The sequence below is a fragment of the Nesoenas mayeri genome (genome assembly GCF_963082525.1).
Source record: "Nesoenas mayeri genome assembly, chromosome: 14".
NCBI classification, from domain to species: domain Eukaryota; kingdom Metazoa; phylum Chordata; class Aves; order Columbiformes; family Columbidae; genus Nesoenas; species Nesoenas mayeri.
Window position 1 is genome coordinate 4,079,988 of NC_137556.1, and position 25,036 is coordinate 4,105,023.

At 51.6% G+C, this 25,036-nt stretch overlaps 2 protein-coding genes across 4 annotated transcripts; one reads left to right on the forward strand and one right to left on the reverse strand.

Moving 5' to 3' along the window:
- Positions 1-819: 819 nt before the first annotated feature.
- On the reverse strand, positions 820-17,315 carry FAF2 (Fas associated factor family member 2). Of its 2 annotated transcripts, XM_080352936.1 has the most exons (12): positions 16,587-16,689; positions 15,256-15,367; positions 9,270-9,338; positions 8,700-8,834; positions 7,919-7,995; positions 6,624-6,762; positions 5,183-5,268; positions 5,010-5,101; positions 3,438-3,615; positions 2,382-2,553; positions 2,014-2,157; positions 820-1,556 (listed from the first exon to the last, which is right to left on the reverse strand). In XM_080352936.1, the coding sequence occupies exons 2-12, from the start codon at positions 15,256-15,258 to the stop codon at positions 1,374-1,376; spliced, it is 1,278 nt and encodes a 425-aa protein (XP_080209062.1). In that variant the 5' UTR covers positions 15,259-15,367; positions 16,587-16,689; the 3' UTR covers positions 820-1,373. The 2 variants fall into 2 exon arrangements, with proteins under 2 accessions (XP_080209062.1, XP_080209061.1); XM_080352935.1 differs by lacking the exon at positions 15,256-15,367 and having other exon boundaries at positions 821-1,556; positions 16,587-17,315.
- Positions 17,316-17,453: 138 nt separating this feature from the next.
- Positions 17,454-24,409, forward strand: CLTB (clathrin light chain B). Of its 2 annotated transcripts, XM_080352987.1 has the most exons (6): positions 17,454-17,714; positions 19,312-19,358; positions 20,869-20,986; positions 21,250-21,361; positions 21,787-21,840; positions 22,333-24,409. In XM_080352987.1, exons 1-6 carry the CDS (start codon positions 17,531-17,533, stop codon positions 22,502-22,504), a joined length of 687 nt encoding a protein of 228 aa, XP_080209113.1. In that variant the 5' UTR covers positions 17,454-17,530; the 3' UTR covers positions 22,505-24,409. The 2 variants fall into 2 exon arrangements, with proteins under 2 accessions (XP_080209113.1, XP_080209112.1); XM_080352986.1 differs by lacking the exon at positions 21,787-21,840.
- The last annotated feature ends 627 nt before the right edge of the window (positions 24,410-25,036 follow it).

Below are 25,036 nucleotides of genomic sequence, written 5' to 3' on the forward strand. Positions count from 1 at the left end.
CGTGTGTTCTGTGGTGGCTCCAGAAACACCAGGGGAATCTTTCATTTCTACAGCCCACCACTCCAGGCTGCCTGTGCCCAACTAGGGGAGGGGCAAGCCCTGAAGCCCCAGCCTCACTGTCCCCAAGAACCTCAGCGGTCCCAGGTTGGGCACTTGGGACTGATCATACCCTACACAGGGCTGCTGCTCCCCAGCCCACACTCCTCCAGAAAGGGAACAGCTCTTGGGAGGAAAACAAAGGCTTTCTTCTCCATGCCAGGCCCTGGAGCCACCAGGAAATGAGGTGGCTCGGTAAGCTTGCGGGCTAGAGGAATGGTGGGGAGGGAAGGAGGCTCCCACCTGTGCTTTGTGCGGGCAAGTGTGGATGGTTGTGTGTCCAAAATAAGCAACTAACAGGTAGGGCAGAAACAGGCTCCTGCCACTTCCCTTTGGGCAGGAGGTGACAGCACCACGCAACAACCATGAGCAAGGCCCTGGGGGAACAACAGCTCACATCCACCCCCCTCCACCCCGCACCTAACACAGTGGTTTTTCTTCCATCTCTACCTTGCTGAGGGAGGGTTGATGGAGCCCTTTAACCAAAGGAAGGGCAATTCCCCCCGCTCCCACTGTCCCTGCCCCAGGCAGGCAGCACAGCACCCACCCAGCACTGCCTCCCACCTCAGTGCACACTGTCTCATCCCAAATTACCAGGAGTTAATTGTACCCACAGGGCTATGAGCAGTCACTTACTGTGGAGCCACAGCTCAGCCGGGGCACAGGCAGAAAGCACCAGCACAGACATGCTAGAGGCAGAGTTTATTACACTACGCAGGCTAAGAACCCTGGGCAAGACCCCACACGGGTAAGAATCGAACCAGCTCTTTATCAAAAAGTTAATACTATAGTCAACCCCATTCTCCTTTGGTCATTACAAAGCAAGAGAAATATTAAAAGAAAGGTATTTATACACAGAGGGAAGCTGAAAAGATTCTGTCCAGCCCTTCCCCCCCCACCCCATTCAGGTCTTCTGGCTGTCAGGAGCAGCAGAGTATCAAATCTTCACCAGTTGTCAGGTTGTTGGGGTTTTATTATTATCGTTGTCAATAAAAGCAATAATTACCAAGAGCTGCCATTCCTGCTCCTCCCCCAGGAGGGCGGAGGGGCAACACCAGGTCCCCTCCCTCTCTGCCATCCCAGTGTGGGGGATGGCTGTGTACACGGGGGTGCAAGGACGTGCACACGCTTCCTCTCGCCAGTGCGCGCACGCAGCACAGCTGGCACAGGCGATGTGGTCTCTGATCCCTCAGTTGTATGCAGTCTTTTTAAAAAAAATATTGTATTATAATAATAATATGAACTTCTCTTTCCATTTTGTATCTTCTGGAAAAGTGTCAATCGTCCGTGAGGTCCTGCACAAAGAGGACTTCCGTGTGGCTGAGTCCGGCCTCCTGCAGCGTGGGGGGGTTGGGCCACTCCTCTGTAGGGAGGCAGGGCAGGACACGGCGGGGGAAGTTGGCCTCAATCTGGAACTTCTCTGGGCTTTCTTTCAAGGAGAACAAGAAGTCATGGATCACCTGGGAAAGAAGCACAGAAAGAACTGCCAGCTGGGGGAGCAATGACACCGCCAGATCACACCCCCGGCATCTCACAGGGGAGAAGTTCACCGAATTCACACCATCGCTGCACTGTAGACACAAGATGTTTTCTTGGCATGCATGAAACAGGATTTGTCACCTTCATAGTCCAGACACCGTTTCTGGCTCTTCCTACACCATTACTTCATAGGCAGCAACAAGAGTCTCAGCTTTTCAGGAGAAGAAGTTTTTTTCCTCTAATCTCCCTCTTATAAGCTGGTGGGACCAGGTCCCAATACACACCCTCCTTACCCAGGAACAGCGCCGCTTGCTAAGGATCTCGGCAAAGGTCACCATTTGGCAAAGTCCAATGGAGCCAAAGCTTTGCTGAGCCACCTGGAGAATCTCTTGACCCTCCTTGACACTGGGAAGCGCATCAGCTCCGCCCCAAGCTCACCGTCAATGACTGTGTGAAGTGGAATCGCCGCTCCACTCTGGAATCGTTAGGCAGCTTGAAAATGATCTTAACGCTCTCTGGGTCATCAGGATGTGGTTCAGGAGGAAGGCATTCGGATTTCCGCTCCTTCTCCTCCTGCAGCGTCTGCAAGGCAAGGAGGGAGCAGGAGCAATGGGCAGGCACTGAAATGACCTTTATGCTTGTCCCTTGCAGCACAGTGGCTTCAGGGAGGCTTGGAGGACACTCAAGCCCTGAACAACACAAGCAGTCCCAACCTGACAAGACAACCCTACTGCAGGCACTGCTCCCACACAGCCTGAGCATCCAACAGGGCACAGCGGCCCCTCTAGCAGTCAGTTTGCTCTCACCTGTCGCCGCCTCTCCTCTGCTAGTTTTTGCTGCTCCACTTCCTCCTCTTTCTTCTTCTTCCTCTCCCGTTCCTCCTTCTTTTTGCGCTCCTTTTCCTGGTCTGCACGCAAGGATGCCAGGTATGCTTCATCTTGCTGCTGCCTCAGGACTTGGGTTTGGTTCCTCTCTTCCCTGCAAACATAAGCAGGGAGCGGTCAGGACTAGCAGGCCCTGAAGTGAAGGCACAGGAGGCTGACAGCAGACCTGAGGGTGCAGGTACAGCCTCAAACTCACAGGAGCACACACATCAGGTAACACCTCATTTAGGGTACCACAAGCTCCTAAAAGGCAAGCCAGGTCTCCACAATCCCCAGAACACAAACTGTTTCCCTGGGCTGAGTGGAAATGAACTGAACACAGAAGACTCATCACCCACTGCAGCTTGACAGAGAGCACATGAAACTGAACAGTCGAGCAGGCACTGCTCATCTCCTTCAGCTAATTCCTTATGCATTTCAGAAACCAGCGGTATCAAAATGTTTTACTGGGTCCCCCACAGACACTGTGGGGCAGAGGGGGGATAGGCAGAAGACCAGAAGTTGGTGTTCTACTTTGGACACAGCCTGTGAGTCCATACAGAACTACCAGGGACTGGAGCTTGTGCTCTCGAGGCACTAACAGCAACACTGTCAGAATTCAGGACAGTCAGCACCACTCGCCTACCGATGGGCTGCAGACACCAGCTCTGCCTGCAGTGCCTTTGCTCCCACTTGCTGTTGTCCAAGCTTTACCTGCAAAGCTCCAGGACACAGGGGTGCAACTGCAGTAAACCGTAGAGCACTCACACCCACCTTTTAGTAGCAGGCCTGTATGGGCAACCCATCCAGCTCCCTGACCATACAGCAGCCTGAATTTATGGACTGGTGATCCCGCTGAGAAGAGGAGCCCACGGGCTGTGTTACAGAGGGGGAGATGCTGACCCACCTGCCTATACAGGGCATCTGGAGGAAGGAAGGGGGCAGAGTAGAACCTGCCTCCATAAGGGCTGCCTTACTGCAGCTCACGTCCATTCATACCTTTCCAGGCGTTCAGACACCAGGTATGTCTGGTTAGCATCCATAATGAACATCAGTTGATTAATGAGGTCATCAGCCTGGATGAGGCCTTCTAGCCGGCCAACTACCGTCATTCTGCGATCCTTCAGCATAATCACAGCCAGGAATGGGTACGTGTTCTCTCGCAGAGCCTGGGAGACTGGGAAACAGGCACAAACATCACAACTGCCTCATGCAGAAAGGTCAGCAAGGCAGACTGCACACTTTCCATCACCAAGGGCCTAGGAAAGCAGCTTCCACAGCCACTGTCTCTTCCAAAGCAGAAAAGGTCTCAGGCTCCATTTTGTCAAACTAAACTCTATAAATTAACAAAGGAACAAAGTGGTTTGGAGCACAGAGACTGAGGAGGAAAGAACAAAGCTTTCAAGTAACCAGAAAGGTTCTTGAATTCAAGCAGGAAGTAAATTGCTCTGAGTGTCCGTTCAGAATGGGACAAAAAGCCCCAGGTTTAAACTACAGAAAGGGAAGCACAGGTGAAGCACAGGGAAACACTTGCTAATATTAAGGCTGGCCAGGCTTTGGAAGATGCTGTTATAGGGCAGAGTGTTATCCTGGACATTTCAGGACAAAATGAGGTTGGTTGTGCCAGAGGCAGGGAATGAAGCAGATTAGGGGCTTTTAAATTACTATTCACCTACAACTGCTGACCACCTCCATGCCACACAACTTGGAGCCATCATTACCAATGGAGCCTTTCAGACTAAATCAGAGCACCCTGTGGATTAAATGAAAGGCCACGATCCCTTTCCAGCTCTGCTTTCTAGGCTGTGACTCCAAAGCATTGCAGCAATGAAACAGCAATAAGTAAAACAGAGTCTCCTTCGAAAGCCATTCTTTCAGAGTGTTGATAGCCAATAGCTGAACTATGAAGCCACGAATGACCCAGATTTAGTACTGGAACTCCTCACCTCTCCTGCCATGAAACAAGAAGGCTCAGAAGAGACACAGGGAGCATGAACAGAACTTTGAGAAAAGCCTCCATTTGCAGCAAAACCCTGCAAAATGCTGGCAGGCCAGGTATCAACAGCTCCAGAAAGACAGTACTTAAAAGGAACTCGATGTGGACTTTCAAGGAGGAGAGACTGCGTGTGGAATGAAGATTACTGTCTCGGAAAGGGAAAGAATGCACATAACAGGTTACTCCCAGCCTCAGGCATAATACAAACTAGTGTTAAGGGCACAGCTAGATACCTGTTTCTGCACTCAGTTTAGTTCCCAGCACACACCCCTCAACTCCCACGAACAATGCACTGAAAGCAGCTTGAATGCCCACAGCAAAGACACCTAACTAGGACTTCCCAGACACATATAGAACAGTGCAATTTACAAACAGAAGGTATTTCCCTGGCACCCAAACAGGCCATCTGAGCTATCACATGAAAACAAGTGTGTTATTTCCCCATGCAACCCTGAAATCTTATCTGCCTGCACAAAAACCACCAGCATGTTCCAAACACATAAATTTGTCAAAAAGCATTTTGTTTGTTCCAGAGACAGGAGGGAATAAGTAAAGGCTAGGAGGGACACACTCACCTCTGTATCCCTCTGGTTTATTGGTTGAACAGGCCCAGAAGAGCATTCTAGTGTTTATGAGGGTGATCACCTCAGGTACGCACAGTGTATTTCTAGGGGACAGAGAAGAGATCATGTGAATGAAGCTGCATTTAAAGCACATAGGTACCTATTTGGAAAACTCTCCTACCTACCGGCAGAATTCATCTGTGTCTTGGTGGTCATCTCCATGAAGATAAACCAACAGGAAGCGCAGCTCCCGCTTGGCATCATTCAGTGCCTTAGCATAAAAGCAGAGGAGGTAAAGTTACAGGGTCTCTAGAGTCAAGGGGAAAGCACCACGCACAAGACTCATGTGACACAGCTCAGCAACATTCACCCAGGGCCACTATTCTGCTCCTAGCATGGTTTTAATGAAGCAGCACTAGAGGATAAATCTGTCAGATTTTCTGACTAAATCCTCATTTAAGGGACTACAGTGGTGTTTGTTCAACACTCTTTTCAGGATGCAGCTTTGGAGAACAGTGAACCCAGCATGAAGCCAGGGAGGCAACTGTGTGGATCGACACCCCCCCAGACACCCCAGCAGACCCATCTGGCAGCAAAGAACCTTCCTTCACCCCTCAGACCCAGAGCGGCCAGGGCTGAGCTTTCCACTGCAGCCTCTACAGGACACAACCTTCAGACTACACCAAATGAAAACACTACAAAAAGATAACTCAATAATGCTACCACCCCCCCACTCCTCAAAAAAAAACCCCACCAAAAACCAAACAAAAAGCCCAAATCAATAAAAAAATCCCCAAACAAAACAACTACTTGCATCTAGAGTCTCTGGATTCCACCCACCCAAGAACATTTCTTAACAAGACCGCAGGATAAGCGCACAATAGGCTCCCTGTTCTACTGGCACCAGTAGCCTAACCATTCCGTGGTTATTTAAGTTTGGATTCCAGGCAAGACAGAGGGGCCTGGAAGAGCTGTGGAGGCGGTGAGCTCCACTGCTGCGGAGCAGATACAGACTGCACATTCTTCTCTGGCACTCGGGCAGCAGCATTGATCCAAGTGTCTGCTGGGACGTGCTGCAGGAGGCCCTGCCCTTGGCTAGGCTGAGAGAAGCTGCAGAAGAAGCTTCCTATCAGAAGGTCCCTCTTTTACAGAGCACCACCAGCCCGGATCTAACATGTGGAACTCTCACCTCCCATAATTTCTTCAGGGGCTCCCTTTCTCAATTTTGAGGTCCCACACCAAGTTCTGGGGTTGCGTTATAAAACAAGCCCAGGCAGTCAATCCCAATTTGCTGAGCAGAAGGACAGACTCTGGCATGCCACACCAGTTTATAAAAACAAAGGCAGGATTACAAAGAATCGCTGTTGGCTACAGAGCCATACAGACGGGCGAGGAACAGTCAGAGCAGCTTTGCTTTCCAACTTTGCAGGCTTGGCATGTCATCAAGCCTGGCAGACATTGGTTTTCAAATACACTTGTTCACTAGCTCTCCATTACCCGGTTACAGAGTTTGGGAACATATGCTGAGCTTTGAGAAGAAAAGTGGTTTTGCTATGTAGGCCCTGATACCATCCGGCAAAATTCCAACTCACCATCACCCCAGGATCACCAACGTGTGACACTGACCTGGCTGTAAGTTCCCTGGTAGAAGACAGGGTGTATCCTCCCATATTTTTCCTCAAACATATGAATAAATGAAATAATGTCACCCACTGGGTCAGTGACACGACTACGAGGATCAGGGCGTATAAAACGCAGAGCAAACCTAGGAAGGAAGCAAAGGACACTGGAAATTCAGCTTACTGACTTTCTGAAGAACAGGTTTTCTTATCCACAAAAAGTCCCTGGCATTCAGAAGGAGGAAAAAAGTCACAGCTGAAACCCTTGAACGTTTATAATCGCAACTTAAACTGCCGCCTGCCCCAAACAGATATCACTGCCACAGAAACCCATCAGTCAAATATTATCTCATGCCAGGCATCAGCAAGTATCTGAATTCTCTGTGATTAACAGTTTCAACATCCTCTGGTGTATCAGGCATAAACCACACCAACAGTAGGAGGTTTGAGGAATTTAGTCAAAGTCAGAACATTAAAAGTCACACAGTTTTGTCCAAATAATTTTGAAAACTGCATTTCTGTTATTCTAAGACTAACAACTCCAGAATGCAAAGAGCTGCAGAAAGAGAACATTACACTAGGAGTCCAATGAAGACACAGCCATTCCTCTGAGGCTGAAAAAGCTTAGCTGCAAGGCAGATACCAATATTGTTTAAGTTCTATTGATGTATAGAAGTTAAACTGAACTTCAGAAAAGCCTTAAAGGGAAAAAAAGTAATACAATGGGTGAACTTCCAAAACAATGCAGATGGCAGGACTGCTGCATATTTACTACCTTTCAACATGCCCTTTTCTCTCTATTAATGCTGTAAGGAGGCAAGATGAACAAGCCCCTTCAGAGCAGTAAAGGGAAAAGAGGCAAGAGGCACTAAAGGGCAAAAAGCAAAACCCAAACAGTGTGAATTTTGTCAAGTAACTCACAGGGATTAGGGCAGGTTAACCTGCAGTTCAGCCCAACGGGACACAATTCTGATCAAGTTGTTTGTCCAAGGATACTGGACACTTGGACACTGTGTTGTGCCCACTTTGTGTGGCACTCAAGCTGTAAAGCTGCATGGAGTGAGAATTCCAACTAAATATTTCATTTACAGAACTGCAAGATGCTCATTTTCTGTGAAATAAGACTTATTTCTTACTAAACAGTGTAGGAATTCTACAAGGCTACAGGTAAAGCCAGTTGAGCAAACAAATGGAAAATCTGCCATTAAAGCTAAAGATCCAAGTGACAGAGGTCCAGGTAAATCTAAGCTAGAGCGTACCCTGACGCAGTCAATACATGAGTCTCCAGAAAAAAGTACTTACCTAAATATATCAAGTAATGTGTAATAGGTAAATCGGAATGGAAGCATTATGAAGTAGTAACCCCATCCTAGTAGGCCCTGCAATTACAAAGAATTAGAACAGACTCTACCCACAGAACAAGCCTGCTGAAGCAGTGTATTCACCAGCACCGCACACATACGGGAATACTGGTGCTCTAACCATGGCAGAAGAGCTCAGCAATATTTCATGGCTTTGGACACAATGCATCAAGTTTAAGTGACTGACAGTTCATTCCGAATTCAACGTGACGTGTCTGAAAACTGGCAGTAACTATTCAAGCAGCAATGCTTTTGCTCTGTGCTAATTTTCTTAACTGTACAAAAGGATTAACAGCATTGAGTCTTACAGGTGCTCATGCAAATTTGTTTGTGAAGTATTAATGCAAGTAATTGACATCGTATTTAAGTTAACATCCTTTTTTGGGGTGGTGTGTTGTCTAAAAAGAAAAAATATCACTGCCATAAGGAAGGGACAGTCCTTTATTCCAACTGAGCTTATAAAAAAGCTCTACTATTCCTCAGCAACACATTCTGTGACACAAATAAGGTTGTCTCACACTGTGAATTATCCCATGGAGAAAATATATCCACAGTAGTAACGGAGGCTGGAGGAATAGCTCTACGTTTTGTTTTCAGAAGATAAAATATTTAGAAAGGAGATAACAATGTACAAAAAAAACAACCCCTTTCCCTGCTTGCAAGTTGCTGTTTGCAAATAGTCACCCAAGAAGCAGAACAAAATCCACTATAAGATAACTTGCCCTTGGCTGTGGCCTTGAGACAACGTAGCTGTAGATCCTGTGGTCGGCTGTATTGACCTGCAATGGCCGCGATGGAGGAGGATTAAAGACACTTGGGACACCCTCTTGCTCATTCAGTCGGTCCTGTACAGCTGCCTTTGAAACAAGGAAGAACAAAGGGAGGTTTCAGACATTTAAGGATGGCAGAAAGTATCTTTTTTATACTTTGGACATCAACAGTAGGTATTATTTCTCCACAGCCCCCAAAGCACTGGGGAAACAACTCATTACAGCCCATAACCCCCAAAACACTTGGCTGTATGGAAAGCTTTCTCCTGGCACCCTGTGCGCACACACTACGGGAAGTCACACAATGTGTTCCTTAAGTGATTGTTCACAGCCACAACAACTCCGCTGTGTACTCCTGAAACCAGCTCTCCAGATGGATCAAGACACTGTTATAGAGAGCTACTGCTAGTGGTAAATTCTGCAGTTGACATATTCTCACTGGTAGCCCCAGCGCTCCCCACAGAGTTACTCTGTTTAATCCAGGTACTTGGAAACTGCTATGAATCTTATTTGCAGGGGTACCTCTATGTTCCAGTTGTGCTGCTCCAGTGTGTGACGACATTGGTCCATGGACTCTATGCCAGTCAAGTCCTAAAGGAAGATAAAAGCAGATGAGTGCCAGGGAAGTGCTGTGTTTTTACTATTCTCTGCAAGACATGAGCACAGTCAAGAGTTAGTACAACATGTTACCACAACACTCTTTTTTAAGTGCTCTGCTCTCAGTTTAAGAGTGAAGCAACCTGTGTCAACCCAAATTCACAAACACAAAGGAGGCCTCAAACAGGCCTTTGTACCCTTCCAGCATCAGCCAACTCTCTGCAGCACCCAAGGGCTATTACTAAAACTGCACCAAGCCCAGACAAGAGCCTAACGCAATATCACCCACAAGCTTCACTCCGGAAGGACATGCTAGACAGACACCCTCAAATGTCACCTCAAAGCATCTCCTTAAAAGACAGGTAATGCTCTTCTGAAAACCCAAGATGACCATTACTTTACCCACTGCAACCATAAACAGACTAAAACCAAAACGATCGCGCACTAATGAAGGGAGTGTTTGCCAGCATCACAGGGGATTCCGTAGCAAGAAAAAGAAATGCAGTCCTAGTCAGACAGGACCTGAAACAGAAAATACAGTCCAAACACACCGGCAGACCTCACAGCCACCAAGCTCCCAAGTCAATGTTTGGGTAGGTGTATTTTAACCTGACACCAATCAGAACTTCTCCACAAGAGATCAAACCGTATTTGTTATTACTGGAAGCCGTGTCAGCACCTCCTGGAGACAAATCTTTACTGAACAGCTCTGTCACTGCACCACAAACACATCTCTCCCCATGCCACTTGCCATCAGGTGTTTGAACAGATATTTTAGGGCTGAGTATCACGCCTCAGAGACAAAGCACACTCTTTCATACAAAAGCATAAAGCCACAAATGTGCTGCTGCGACCCTTTTAACAACCATCCTTTGAATCAGCCAGTGAAAGACCATCCAGGTGACACCATTAACAATTCCGGCAATTTTGAAGGAAACTACTTTAAAAAAAAAAAGACTAAATTATTTTTTTTTTTAATAACTGGGCGACAGAAAGCCAAAAAACAGTTATACCGTCAGAAACAATTATTTAGCTTGGATACAAGATGGCAGAAACAATGACAATAACTGTCACAAGCAGTGTAACAAATTCAACATAAAATGTGCTAGTGATAAGGAGACTCTTGAAATATGACAATTTCTCCACCAAGGTCATTCTTGACAAGAGAACTCCACAGGTTCTTAATGCCTCCTGCTCTTACCTGGTGGATTTCTCTCCCAACACCTCCTCAGCCAAGAAGGGACACAGGAATCCTTCCCACCTGCCGCTACACACGGTGACAGGCGGATCCTGCTGACCTGCAGAGGTTCTGTGAGCTGAACCAGACGGGAGCCCGGGCCCCTACCTGCTGCTTCCACACATGCTTCCCCCAGCACCTGAGGAGATTTGGGCAGCGCAGGAGTTTGGCCAAGGGCAGGGAACTCCTGCTCCCCGTGTCTGTTCTACAGAGTGCAGCTCTTCTGCAGGTCGCAGCTGATGATGATCACAAACAGAGCAGTGACTTGACACAAATCTCTGCGCATGGTTTCTACTACACCTTGCGATTCAATCAATTTCTACCAATCCTTTTTCATTCTGCTGCTCACCTCCCCATTTCCCACTTCATTTAAAAGACCCTGAGGCCATTTCAACAAGCTGACCATTTAGGAATGCATGGATTTTATTTTTACTGAAGAAGGACTGTGAATCTCTGCCCTTCGCTGCCCCCATTCATACATTCCACATGCTATTTCCACCCGAGTCACACTGTGGACAAACACCCCATTCAATCTCTGAGCTCACTTCAAAGTTTTGAGCATTTCTTGGCTTCTTTCTCATGATGCCTCCACAGATTGCTGCTTTCTCATCTTCACTCTACTGTACAGAACCAGAGTGTTCAAAGCATTGCTGACATTAACTATGTGATTACAGTTGCTCAGAAAAAAAAAGCACTTCAAGTCACTGCCCAGTGGTGTACAAATATTTATTAAATAGTAAGTCTGCAGCAAGCCTTGCAAGACAGCACTACAGAAGTGAATTTCATAGAAGACATGAAGCTCAGTGAACTTGGCTGTTGCTGCCAGAACACCTCTGTTCATCGCTCAGCTTCACCATCATGTTTTAATTTAACTATCTTTCTTTAAAGATGTGCTTCACTGAGTAAAATTTAGGTTTTGCATTCTGACTTTACTCCAACAGAAGGCCCTTCATTGTCCTTTTAGAAGGACATCCTAAAAGGCACATGCAATTTACTCAATTATTTGATTTTAAAATGGAGTTACAATTTGTGTATTCCAAAGCTTTGAAAGTCTTCTGATCATCATTCCTTAACACCCTGGAAATTCTGCCCATGTTTGCAAAATTTACGAGACTGAAACTCATTCACACCTTTGTCTCTAAATGTCTGGATTATGGCTCAGCACTAATAAGAGCGCTTCACAACTGAACATTCCCTCTTTTTTGAATTATGCAAAATGCTTGAGCAGTTTTAGGTCAGCAAGCAGCACCAAACAGGCATGCAGAACTATCGACAAGCATTTAATGAGCACTGAATCACTGCAGCATTTGCAAGACCTACCCAGCCCCATAGAGACAGACCAAGGGCTGGCCAACATCGCCCTTCCCGACTGCTGTTCCAGCAACAGCCATGCTGCCGGTCACATCTCCAAGTCTTCTATGGCAGCACTTCCCCATGGAGGTCAATCTACTTTTTTTTCTTAGCATTTTAATACAGCTACTCCCAACAGGGAACAGAAGTGACAAAACCACCCCAGCAGCACCGTGCTGAGCGCTCACACCACTCTTCTGATCAATGAAGCTGCACAATTAAACATGGCAGGAAAAATAAATTGCCTCGTAAAGGCAGCTTTTGAAACTGGACACCTTTCTGAATGTTACTTTGACCTGCTCCAAGGTAGACACGTTGCAGTTCCAGGACGGTTGGGAAGCCACGCAGGGGTTCAGAACAACTTCACTCGGTGTGAGAACCACAGGAAGGCAGCTCAGCTGTCAGTTCAGACAAGATTTGCTTCTAAACACCAACAGTGTTCATTATTGCTCCCAATGACCATTTCTACTGTTATTTCAGCACCTTCTACAGCTACTGTTCCACCTTAGTCACATAAACAGATGAGAAACCTGAAACATCACATTCTACTGCAGCAGCTGTAGTATTTCTGCTGAATCTCACAACTATTCTGCAAACTGGGTTATTCACACACCAGACAAATAAACATGTTCCTGGTATCATTAAGGCTAAGAGAACAAACACCATCTTCAAACCAGTCACTAACTATTAATACTAGTTTCCTACTGACTGCAGTCTATCGTAAACCACCTCAGAGAGCATGCATCTTACACAAACATAATAATAGATAAGCTTTAGTCAAAAATAAAATTAATCCCATTAAATTAGCACCCTCAAACCTTCACATGAATGTAGATCCACAATCAAGACAGTGGATAATATTTAGAAAACAAAATATTCAGTGCTATAAAAGCAAAGAAAATTCAACATTGTCTTCTAAAACACCACTCAAAGCAGAGTACTGTGCACACCAAAACTGCTGTTGGATAGAATTATTTGCATCTCTCACCTTTGAGTCTGCTCAGGATGCTAAAATCTTCTCAATACTTAAGTAGCAAAAAGTGCAATTCCACACTTCAAAGGCAGAAAGAAAAGCCCAGAGTGGAAAAAGGCTGTAAACTGGACTTATGAATTGTTCCCTCTGCAGATACACTCGTATGTTGAAACACAGTGTAAGAGAGGCAAAGCCACAGGACTAACTGGCACTGCTCTTATTCCCAACCCACCACCAAATTCCAGGGAATTATGTTTCCAAGGATAAATAACATCTGACTTCAAGCAGCAGCAAAAAAGTCTTCACCAAGAGCTTCTCTTTGCATATTACAGCAAATGCCTTCAGGAGGGTTTTGATCAATACACAATACACTGAGCAAGGAAGGGTACCTGGGGTTTCTTGTTTCCTCCACACTCTTTAAACGAGAGATGTTTTCAGTCCTGAGCATTTTGTTTTCCCTAGTTGAAGTTCCAAATGGTATCATAAGTGCTAACTTCTTCCTTGGCAAATAACACTCCATTACTCCACATCAGCAGATTATAACTACGTTAGACATCAGCCCAAGCACAATGGGCACAGATCAATAACAAGATCCTACAAAAGCTGCTTTGCTGTTTCTTCCATCTCCCAAATGGAACAGTATCTCCACAGCTTTCTTAAGCTGCTCACATCAAGTTTCTCTCTACAGATGTCAAGACAGCCAAGTCTTGACAGATGAAAAATTTAGATGCTTTTATTCATTTACATTAGCCAATGTTTCAGCAGCAAATGGGAGGCTGAAAGCACGCAAGAGTGCTTTGTGGCTTTTATTTCAAGTTTAGCCCAATTACCTCTCCATATTGGTACTATTTTTTTCTTCCATTAACCTGCCACAGCAGGGTTGCAGACAACTCTCCTGTTCCAGCTCTGTCAGTAGAAACAGAGCTGTGACTTCCACTGTTCTGCCAGCAGAGCCGTTTATATGATTGCTACCAAAACACAAAGCAAACAGCAGTGGAATTAATGCAAAGCGTGTATTAAAACTGTAACCCCGACAGCTGGGCCACAAACAGCACAGCAGGCACTCACCTCTCTACCTTGCAAGGAGCAATTCCCAGTAGAAATAGGATAAACAGTGAAGGGCAACATCATCTTCACCCAGAGCAGCTGTTTGCTGGGTGAAGAGCACTCCACAGCTCAGTGCTTTCCTTCTGGCTCTCCTGTTCACTGTGACACTACCAGGGGCCTGCTCTTGTTCACCTCATCTTTGTTATCCCCATTCCCTTCTTTCCCAGCCCGTTCTCCTGCCTCATTCACGCTGCGTGGCACCTTTTGTGGAAGCACAACGCCTTGCACCAGAGTACTGTGAAAATCACTTATGATGGTCCCTCACAACTAAAGTGTAAAGCTACATTTGAAAACATTTAAGCATTCCCTGCAAAGACAGCAGGAATCCTTGAAATGTTTACAAGCTAATTGGAGCAGTGTTTTGCAACAACAGCAATGTACAAATGATCTGAATGAGATTTAACCATCTTTTCCAAACAGCAAATGCTATTTAACAGAGGCCAGCTAAAGCAAGGGTGTCAAACTCATTTTCACCAGGGGCCACGTCAGCACTGCGGTTGCCTTCAAAGAAGTAGTTACATTTATACAGTCCTAAAATTACATTCAGCCTTTTGAAGGCAACCACAAAGCTGATGTGGCCCCCAGTGAAAAATGAGTTTGACAAGCCTGAGCTAAAGGAAACAACAACAACAACAAAGTGTTTTCCAGGTCGACTGATTTAGACAGATTAACTCTCATTTCAAAGGAACAAGCAGGACTGCACACCTGTGCTGCTTTCAGCCAGGTGCAAGACACCAAAGAAGAAGGACTCACCAGTGAGGCCTGTCAGCAGCCCAGCCCTGGTGAACAGCTAATCTCATACACCCCAGGGGACAGAAGAATGAGAAGATCCTGGTATCAAAGTCTCCTGGCCTACAGATCTCACATTGAGCTCTGGACAGTAACTGTTTCCTAACTGAATATCTTCTCTTCTTTATAGTCTAAGGAGCATTTCCCTCTACTTCAAACGAGGGCTCAACCAGCAGCTGGACTAAAACCTGAATCCCTGAACTTCTGACCCCTCCAGCCCCCAGCCTGCTGCTCATAGCAACACTAGGTAGCATTAGAAAACACAATTCTTTAGTTTCACAGCTGCCCACAGGGTTTTGAAAATAGCAACAGGGACACTGATGAGTGCAGCTGGTCCTATCTGTCCAGATTCTGTAGATTAATAAGTACTACAATGGGAGAATGGGAGCCAGAGGACAGCTTCTGCACAGATATACGTGCAGCATAAGGCAATTGCTTAAACCTCACATACTTACCATGGAAATTGTAGCACTGGGAAAGCAACTGTTAACATTGCTCTGCCTCCTTTGTCTGTAAGTTAAGATTGCCCAACCAGCCTAATTTGCAGTAAAGATTTAGAGGTGATACCTGTAAAAAAAGTTTCCTCATAGTTATAGTCATGGAGAAACACTGCAGGACATTAATTACTTCAGGGGATTGTTGAATCCTCCTGGCTCAGAGATGAAGGCTTGGCAAGTATCTGTCTGGAGCAATGAGGAACACCTGCTGTTATCTCAGCTGTAGAAGGCAGTGCTGGATGCCTCTGAAGTCCCTTTAAGCCCTATCGTTCTACAGTTATATCACACCAAAAAATGCAAAGCACAATCTTAGAGAGATGAACATGAAGCAACAAAATCAGACAAACCACTCTTGAAAGTAACATTGTATTTGTAAAACAACTCTGCGATCTAAGGAACACCACATGACACCCTACAATTGAGAAACAAACCCAAGACACCTGAAGACAGTTTTCATCAGCCAGCACAATTAATTACTTCTCAATCAGCAGCCCTAAGTATTTCAATTCCACAGCACTGTTTTCTCCACAATAAGTCACATCTACAGTTGTTTTTGTTTGGTTTTTTTTTTTTTCATAATTCAGTTACTGCACAGCCCCAAGGCCCTGGCAAAACAGAGGTTAAGCGACCCAGCCCATGTTATGCTGCAGAGAGATTAGATCACTACAGTCCCCAGTGGCCTCCCCCCAACAGGCATTACTAAACACTGAGGGTTAGAAACAATTTTCTGAAAAAACACATTCCACAGAAACCCACTGGTTAACCCTCCCACACCACCAGGAAAGGATCTCCCATTCATCACTAACGACAACAGAGGAATTTTTTTTTCAGACTATCTAATTAAAATGGCCGGGACTTACCGAGGAGTTTGTACCCCGTACAGAGGTAATGAGGTTTATTTAGGAGTCACTTCCTGCCTCCTCAATTAGTGATGACAGACACCATTCCTAATGGAGTGCTTGGAGCACACACAACAGGGACAGGCCCCTCAGCGAGGCCCCAGCCCAGGGAGCCCCAGCCCCGCGCAGGAGCTTCCCTCACCCCCACAAGAGCCGGGAGCACGGGCCTCTCTCCTCTCGGCCCCTACTCAGGCCCGGCCCGACACCCCGCCTCGCCAAGCCCGCTCCAGGCGAGGCCTGTCCCAGCCCTCGGGGAGCCCCGCGCTCCCCGGACCAGCCCAGGCCGGCAGGGCCCGAGCGCCAGCGCGACGGACCGGACCAGCCCGTTCCGTGCCCGTGCGCCGGCTCTACCGCTCCCGCCGGCCGGCACGGGCCTCCCTGACGCGGTACCTGAAACTGCAGCAGCTTCTCGGTCTGCTCCGCCGTCAGCTCCCGCTCCTCAGGCGCCGCCATTTTGCTGCCGCCTCTGACCCGCCGCTCCGTCACTCTCCGGAACTGACGTCTCCCGCCCGCACTTCCGCCCAGCTCCACGGCGCGAGGCGCCCCAACGAAGCCAACGGCCGTTTATTGACCGCGGCCGGAAATGCTCGAGCACGTTTCGGAGGAAGCCGAAGTGCTCTCGGGCCTCTCCGGAAGTGCCTCGCTCTCATTAACGGCTCGCGTGGCGCTCGGGTGCTCCCGAGGGGCGCACGAGGAGTTCCGAAGTGTGCCGAAAGTCGCTCGGGCGTTTCCGGAGCTGGCCAGGGGAGGGGGCGGCCTTTGGCTGGGAAAGCGGGCGGGAAGCCATGGAGTCCCTCGGGAGCCGCTTGGGCTGCGTGTCCCCGGGCGGCTTGTCTGCCACCGGGAGGGTCCTGCCCGGCCACCTCCCGCCCCGCCGGCTCGCCCGGCCACCGGCGGCGGCTCCACCCAAGATGGCGGCGGAAGCGGCGCCAGCCAAGATGGTGGCCAGGGGCGGGGAAGGCGCCCGCTCCCGCCCCGGAGAGCTACGGGTGCGCGCGTGGGTGGGGACGGTGCCCCGGGACCACGGGCCTGCGAGCCTGGAGGGAGGCGGCCAAGCAGCCCCGGTCCCACATGCCCGCGGTGAGGCCGCGCCCGCCCCCTCCCGCACACCGCCGCGGGAGCGCGCTGCGGCCCGGCCCGCGCTGGCGGCGCGCGGGGGGCGGGGAGCGGGGCGCGCGCGGCGGGGCCGCCCCGCCGTGACGTCAGCGCGGCCGCCCCGCCCGCTGCCGCCGCCGCAGTGACAGCTCCGCCCGGGCCCAGCGCAGCCCGGCCTAGCCAAGCCCAGCCCAGCCGAGCCGCGCAGCCGGAGCGGGAGCGGGGCGGGCGGGCCGGCCATGGCCGACGATTTCGGCTTCTTTTCCTCGTCTGAGGGGGCCGGCGCCGAGGAGGACCCGGCCGCTGCCTTCCTGGCCCAGCAGGAGAGCGAGATCGCGGGCATCGAGAACGATGAGGGCTTCGGGCCGACCGATGGTGAACCAGCTGCCGCCTCGGCCGGGCAGGCGGCCCCGCCGGAACCGGGTGAGCGCCGCGCGGGGCGGGCGCGGCCGAGGCCCCGGCGGAGGCGCGTGCGGGGACTGTGCCCCCTCTGGCCCCATGGCGGGGAGACCCTCCCCTACCCTGCACCCCCGCGCGATTTGGGTTCCCCGTGGGATGCGCAGTATTCCCATGAGGTGACGGGGTCTGTGCTGCACCCCAGTGGGCAGGTGACGTGGTTCCCCTGTGGACCCACCTACACCCCAGCGAGGACTGTCCAGGGCCTGTGCTTGGTCTCAAAGGGCTTGATGTCTCAGCCTCAGGATGGGGTGAATCCTGAGCTGGGACTTGCCAGCTGTGGGGCGATTCCTCCCCCATGAGCTCAGGCTGGGCTCCCTGGGCTGGATGGAGCCCCATCTCCACGTCTCAGTGCCCCAGGCTAGGGCAGTGTGAGAGGCATCTGGGCGGACCAGAGGAGCAATGACAACTGTGTGATTGTCCCCACAGACAAGAGAGCCCATAAGGGTGCAGAACGGAAGGCATTTCCATTGCGGACATCATGGTCCCAGGCCCTTCAGGTAGAAGGTGCTGATGCTGATCTCTTGTCTCCAGTTTCGGGGGCATTGGCAGACAGCAGGGGCTCAGGGCCTGCACTCCGCAGGGACACAGGGACGCTGCTGCCACAGCACTCTGCCTCCTTCCCCTAACGCAGGCCCACGGGGCCTCCTTATGCTGGCTGTGGAGCGGCGGTTTCACCCCTGCGCACAGGGCTGCGGGGGCAGAGCTGTGCCCAGGGAGGTGTTGGCAGCCACGGTGATAAATGCAGCCAGACGGGCTGGAGCTGGGTGTAGTCAGAGCTGCACCGCGGGGGTGAGCACCACGGGGACGGCGCTTGCCTGAGCTGCACTGTGGAAGCCCTGTGGTCGTCACGGGAGAGCTCAGAGCCTGGAGCTTGCTCCTTCAAAGCCTTTTCTCTCCCAGCAGCAGAGAGCCCCGCATGTGGTCCTGACATGCAGCTCTCAGTGTTCTCTGGGGCTGGGGGGCAGAAGAAGCTGTACCCCAGCCATGGGTGTTAGTGGCACCTCATTCCCAGCCCTGACCTTGCAGCTCAGCCCAGGGGCATCCCCCCAGGTGCTCTCAAGGAGCACGGTGTGCATGCCTGCCCCACTCATCTTCTGGAGCACACTGCAGTGTTCCTGGGGGCTCTGTCCCTGGTGGGGTTGCTTTCCTGTCACAACCCAGCTCTGCTGTGTCCATTGGCAGCCTCTGCCTGGCCACTTGTGGGTTGGGGTTGGCCAGGTTGTCTCTCTACAGTCAGAGCACTTGCCTGTGTCCAGTCTTGTGCCTGGAACAGTTTCCCTAATCCTCAGATAAGATAAAACACCAGTGAAAATGCCATAAATACAGAAAGGCCCAGAGAGGCTGTCTGGGAGAGAGAGGGGTGCTGGCTGAATCCCTTCAAGGACAGGAGATCACGGGGCTGGCTCACTTGTGTGGAGCTATTGTGGGTGGGTGTACTGGGCTGGAAACCGCACAGCCACATCCCCCAGCTACTAACTTGCTTTATTTTCCATCAACACCAACCCTCTGGGATCACCCATAGCTGCAATAGTTATGTTTCTCCTCTCTTCTTTTTGTCTAGCTGGTTTCCAGAATGGAGGAGCCACTGTCAATGGAGATGTCTTTCAGGTGAGAGCTCAGCCCCTTGCCCTGGCCCATGGGTACCAAGCAGGATTGGGTGGGTACGGGGCCAGCAGACTGTGGCTCTGCCCCCAGGATTGACTGGAATTTGCCATCCAGCCCCAGAACAGCTGTGGTGCTCCTGGAAAGGTGTGGGTCTGAGGCAGGCAGACCTGGCTGCTCCATCTCACCCCTCTTTGAAGAGAAGATGGGTCCCGCCTGGCATGACCTGCACCAAATCTGCTTAAGGTGACCTATGCCCTGAGGAGGTGCCTGAGCCCTAAAAGTAGATAACAGATCCTCCATTCCCCACAAAAGTCCTCTCTCTCCAGCCTGATTAGCTCCTGGAGGCCTTTGGGCAGTCAGGAGCATCTCTGGGCAGAGGCCAGACCAGGACGGGGCTGCCACAGGACACTCGCTCTGCTGTGTGGCAGCACCTCCCATTAAAACTTCTTGTGGCTCCCCATGGCCCAGGGTGTTTTGTGGGGCCCACCTGCCTGAGTCTGTGTGAGCCCAAAGCCCAGCTTTGCTGGCTACAGGAGGAGCTGTGCCAGTGTCTGAGAAGCCCTTTGCCCTACTCGGCACCCAGCAGAGTGGCACATGCATTGCCAGTGCCTAGTTTGTAGGATGATAATCACATTAAGGATGAGGCAGACTTAATTAGATTGAGGATCTGGGAGGAGAGCTGTAATTCCATTGCTGAGCTCCGTGTTGAGCCGGGTGTCCCGGCCAGCGGAGGGTGTTAGGAGAGGTGCTGAGCCACAGAATCACAGAATGGTTGGGGTGGGAAGGGACCTCTGGAGATCGTCTAGTCCAACCCACCTGCTAATGCAGGTTCACCAAAGCAGATCACACAGGGTCGTGTCCAGGTGGGTTTGAATGTCTCTGGAGAAGGAGACTCCACAACCTCTCTGGGCAGCCTATTGCAGGGCTCTGGCACCCTCAAAATAAAAAAGGTTCTCCTGTGCTTCAGCCTGTGCCCATTGCCCCTCATCCTGTCGCTGGACACCACTGAACAGGGTCTGGTCCATCCTCTGACACCCACCCTTGAGATATTTATAAACATTGATGAGATCCCCTCTCAGCTTCTCCTCTCCAGGCTGAACAGATCCTCAGGCCCTGTCTCTTGCCTGGGTGCTCCCCAGCTGTCGCAGCTGAGCCCGTAACAATGCTCAGTCCTGGGGCTGCCTCACCCCAAGTCAGGGCCAGCAAAACCCAGTGCTGGTGGCGAGGATGTCCCAAAGCTGGTGGCTGTCCTCTGCTGTGGGGCTGCCCGGAGGACACGGAAGCTGTGTTGGCAGCCAGCAGCAAGTCAAGTCAAGGAAGGAAACTCTGGGGTCTGAAGCTGGGACAGCAGCATGAGCAGTGCTTTGGGGACACTGTCCCAGGCTGTCACCTTCTCTGCTTCCTACCTTGGTTTGTTTGAGTGCTGGGAGTGTGGAGTCCTGCCCCGCTGCCAGCCCTCTGAGGTGGCTGGGCTGTGGCGAGAGCTGGTGCTGATGGTGCTCGTGTCCTGCAGGAGTCCAACGGCCCCACGGATGCCTACGCAGCCATAGCCAAGGCTGACCGGCTGACCCAGGAACCTGAGAGCATCCGCAAGTGGAGGGAGGAGCAGAAGAAGCGCCTGGAGGAGCTGGGTGAGACCTGAGGCCGTGTGTGCCCATGCTTGTGGCACCTTGCGATGTGGCAGTTGGGGTCCCTCACCTGGCAGTGATCCTGCTGCTTCCCAGAGAGGTGTCTTGTGTCATGCAGGGGCCCCTGCCAAAGATCTGCTGTCCTTGGGGCAGTGACACCTTTCAGCCAGTGCTCTGGTGGGGACTGGGGACAGGCCCAAGAGGCTGCTCAGCGGACCCAGTGGGTGCCAGTGTGGCTGATGGGCTTTGTCTCACCCTGGCCTTAGATGCGGCATCAAAGGTGACTGAGCAGGAATGGCGTGAGAAGGCCAAGAAGGACCTGGAGGAGTGGAACCTACGTCAGAATGAGCAAATGGAGAAGAACCGAGCAAACAACAGGTATGTCAGGGTCAGCATGGCTGCAAGGTCTGTGACAGGAGCTGCTGTGCAGCCAGATCTGCCTTCCTGGGATGTCTGGAGGCCTCTGTCCTCACAGTGGGGCCCAGACCTGCGGGGACAGAGCTTTGCCAGGCAAGGGGAGGGCCCCAGGGCTTTCAGCGGCTCCGGTGGCTGCGCAGAGCTGCCTTGGCTGGGACCACACTGGGATCGCAGTGGGATCTCACATAGGCCTGGTGTCAGGACAGGGTTGGGGCTGTGTGTGTGCAGCCTTGCCGTCATCAGCAGGTTTTCTTGGTGGCATGTATGCTGTGAGGCGCGGGTCGCGCTCCGTGGGGGGACTCTAACCTCCTCTCTGTTTCTCTCTTTCTAACCCTCTGCCTGCCTGTCCGCTCTGCGCTCTCTCTCTGTCTGTGCCTGGGGGCTAGGATCGCTGACAAAGCCTTTTACCAGCAGCCGGACGCCGATGTGATTGGCTACGTGTATGTGCCTCTTACAGACCGCATCCTGCCCCACAGGGGCTGGGGGTCCCGGCCCCAGCACGGGCTGCCCAGCCAAGGGAAGGGGGGGTGCTGGGAGGTACTGGGCCCTGGTGAAGTCCCAGAGGGAGGATGCTGCAGCTGAGCATCTCCAAATGGTGGGTTCTTACGAGGCAAGTGGATCTCCTGGAAATTCCCCTGTGAAGGCTGGTTGAAGGGGCAAAGCTTTGGGATCTTGTGCCTTTTGGGGAACAGCTCTGGGGGTGGAGAAGTCTTAAGAGCAGGCAGACACCCCCATGCCCCTCGGTGAATGATGTCTTGCATGAATGCAGCCAAGAGCAGCCCTGAGCATCGTATGTCTCTGGGTTCCGGAGGACACTGAGCTCATCGGCTTGAGCAAGGGGACAGGAGGTGGGGACTCGAGGGGTTCCCAGACAGAGGGGAGGGTTTGCTTGGAAAGAGTTCTGCCAGTGACAACCCTCAACTTCTCTGCAGGGCCTCGGAGGAAGCATTCCTGAAGGAGTCCAAGGAGGAAACCCCGGGCTCCGAGTGGGAGAAGGTGGCCCAGCTCTGTGATTTCAACCCCAAGAGTAGCAAGCAGAGCAAGGATGTCTCACGGATGCGCTCAGTGCTCATCTCCCTCAAACAGACACCCCTGGCCCGTTAGCTGCCGTGAGCACAGCAGAGCACGGCCAGGCTCACCCCGCCCGGCAGCTTCATGGGGCCAGCCCAGGAGGGGCCTCCCCTGCCTGTCCCCTGCTCCGTGCTCTGCACCTCGGCTGGGCTCGAGTCACTGGTTGTAACTCTCCCCACGGTTTTCCTTTGCTTAAAAGGTGCATTGGTCTCTTTTTACACTTATTTATTACGGTGGCATCTCCCCGGGAAGCGACACTGGGTGGAAGAGCTGAGTTAGTGGGAGCTTGTGCCCAGGGGCCTGGCTCAGTGAGAGGGGGAACATCTCACCCTCTGTTCCCCACCTCACCCCTGTGCTGGGAATAAACCTGCCCGCGGCTGTTCTGGCAGCCTCATGTCTGGTCTGGGTCCCAGCCCCGAGGCAGCGATCCCGGTGGAAGCCCGGGCTGTTGTCTGCTTTCCATGCGGGGTTTAGAGCTGGTATGGGGCTGGGAGGGTGGAGAAACAGCCCTGACCCAGCTCTGCACCACAAGGTCCTGCAGGGAACACGGCTGCAGCGTGACGCTGCTGGGCTAGCGGGGACTGAGGTGTGTGAGTGCGGGCACCTGGGCAGGGCCACGGCCACCAGTTGTTGCCCCAAGCCCAGGAGAACTCTTTCCACCCTGGCTGTGCACCCTGAAAAGCTGGCAGGGCTCCAGGCAGCAGTTGCAGTGTCCACGTACTACCCGTCCTGTGGGGCTGCAGGTGTTGGGCAGCACAGTGGTGCAGGGCGCTGGGAAGGGGCCATGGCGTGAGCGTGCAGGATGTTTTCTGTCCCTCCCCCAAGGCCACCAGCGGTTTGCAATGTGGGGTGTCACACTTTGGGAGCCCTTGTCTGTGCTCTGCTTCTTCCCCTGCTACTAGGGTGGGAGATGGAGCCTGTATGGTTGCAAGGACGGATGTAGGAAGGTCCAGCTGCTTGTGGGGCAGATTTGAAGTCTCCAGCTCCCTAACCCAGGGGCCCAGAGCATAACTGGGCAGAGTTCTGGTGCTGGGGCTCCTGCTGTCCCCGGAGAACAACCTGCACATCTGTCTGTAGCTGCTCTGTGGCTTCTCTCTGGTCCGTGCTGGATTTGCACACCTAAGGCAGCAGAGCGAGATGCCTCAGTCCTGCTCCCCTCCATGCAAGGCACACGCTTTGCAGTCCAAACACCATCTTTCCTCTGCTTGGTGGGGCTGACACGAGCCCTTCCAGCTCAGAGGCTCAGCCCAGGAAACCTGCACAACTCCTGGCCAGCAGGAGAGCAGCAGCCTGGAGCTTGTGCCCTGGCTCTGGCCCATTGGAGGCTTGGGAAGGGCTTGCAGCGGTGGGACATGGAGCAGAGCCCACAAAACATCTGCTTGAGCCTTGCTGCAGAACCCTGCTCAGCCAAAAAGAAGGCAGCGCTCTCCTACCCTGCAGCTATGGCTCTGCGAGTCAGAAAGGTCACCTGCGCTGCCACTGCAGCCCTTGTGGGGTGACCAGACACCCCAGCTCCGGGCACAGGCTCAGCGAGGGGCTGGAAAGAGAAATGGGCGTGCAGGGAGTCACTGGCTGCTGTGTGCTGGGATTGTGCCCCCTTGTCCATAGGGCCGATCACTCCTACCACGTCCCACTGTGCTCCAGCACACGTAGGCAGCTCTGCCGCGGTGCGGGATGGACCCTGATGCAGGATCCCTCGGGACCTGGCTGCCTGCCTCTACCTTTCATTGCAGAGCTGTGGGAAGTGCCTCTGGCTGCTTCCTGGGGTCAGGGACCCTGCTGTGCTCTGTCCCTCCAGCCCCTGCAGGCAGCCAGCCCCCTGGGTCCCCCAGCTGCCATGCACCCCGTGTCAGGCAGGGACAGCAAGTTCCCGGGGAGCCATGCCCACAGCTGTTCTACATCCCCTCAGCTTTGGTATCTGTGACTGTTCAAATTACCTGTTACAATAAACTGACATCTTCAACCCTATGGGCCACTGTCTTTCTGCTTTGGCAACGCACACGGGTGTCTATAGGAGAACCCACAGCTATGAAGCCATCTGTGAAAAGGATGGTGCTGGAGGAAAACCACATCCTGCAGAAAAAACACAGGAGCGAGGGGAAGGGCCAGAGGGTTTGCGCTTGACAGAATGAGCAGAGCCTGCAGCCTGACATGGGAGAGCAAAGCTGCACTGCTCACCAAACACCTCTGCTATGATCCAAATCATCCAGCGCCTACAGCGGGACTTGCAGCTGCCTGTGACAATGTTTGTCACTCTGCTGGTCTGACTGAAATTAACTTTCTTCATGCAGTTAGGAACTTTATTTTTGGTAGCTAGCACGGTTATTGTTTGGATTTAGTCTGAGAATAACAAGATAGCACCCTGGGACATAATTAATGTTTTTCTCAAAGTAACTTTCCAGCATTTTTGAGTTGGAATGAAAAGAATGTAACAACTAACTGTTATCTTAGCTGTTGTGTGGGAGACCAAGGTCTTTCTGGGCTCTGTATCTGCAGGTGTGAGGCAGCTGGGAAGGGGGACATGAACGTGACAGACCTTGACTGACACCCAGGCTGATCAATGCA

Excerpts from the sequence above, each read along its gene's own strand:
- CLTB (XM_080352987.1), top strand. The coding sequence starts at position 17,531 with ATGGCCGACGATTTCGGCTTCTTTTCCTCGTCTGAGGGGGCCGGCGCC. Across the intron at positions 17,715-19,311 it reads GGCGGCCCCGCCGGAACCGG|CTGGTTTCCAGAATGGAGGA; the intron begins GTGAGCGCCGCG and ends CTTTTTGTCTAG. Across the intron at positions 21,362-21,786 it reads AAGAACCGAGCAAACAACAG|GATCGCTGACAAAGCCTTTT; the intron begins GTATGTCAGGGT and ends CCTGGGGGCTAG.
- FAF2 (XM_080352935.1), bottom strand. The coding sequence starts at position 16,649 with ATGGCGGCGCCTGAGGAGCGGGAGCTGACGGCGGAGCAGACCGAGAAG. Across the intron at positions 8,835-9,269 it reads AGCACAACTGGAACATAGAG|GCAGCTGTACAGGACCGACT; the intron begins GTACCCCTGCAA and ends CTTGTTTCAAAG. Across the intron at positions 7,996-8,699 it reads TCTCAAGGCCACAGCCAAGG|GGCCTACTAGGATGGGGTTA; the intron begins GCAAGTTATCTT and ends TTGTAATTGCAG.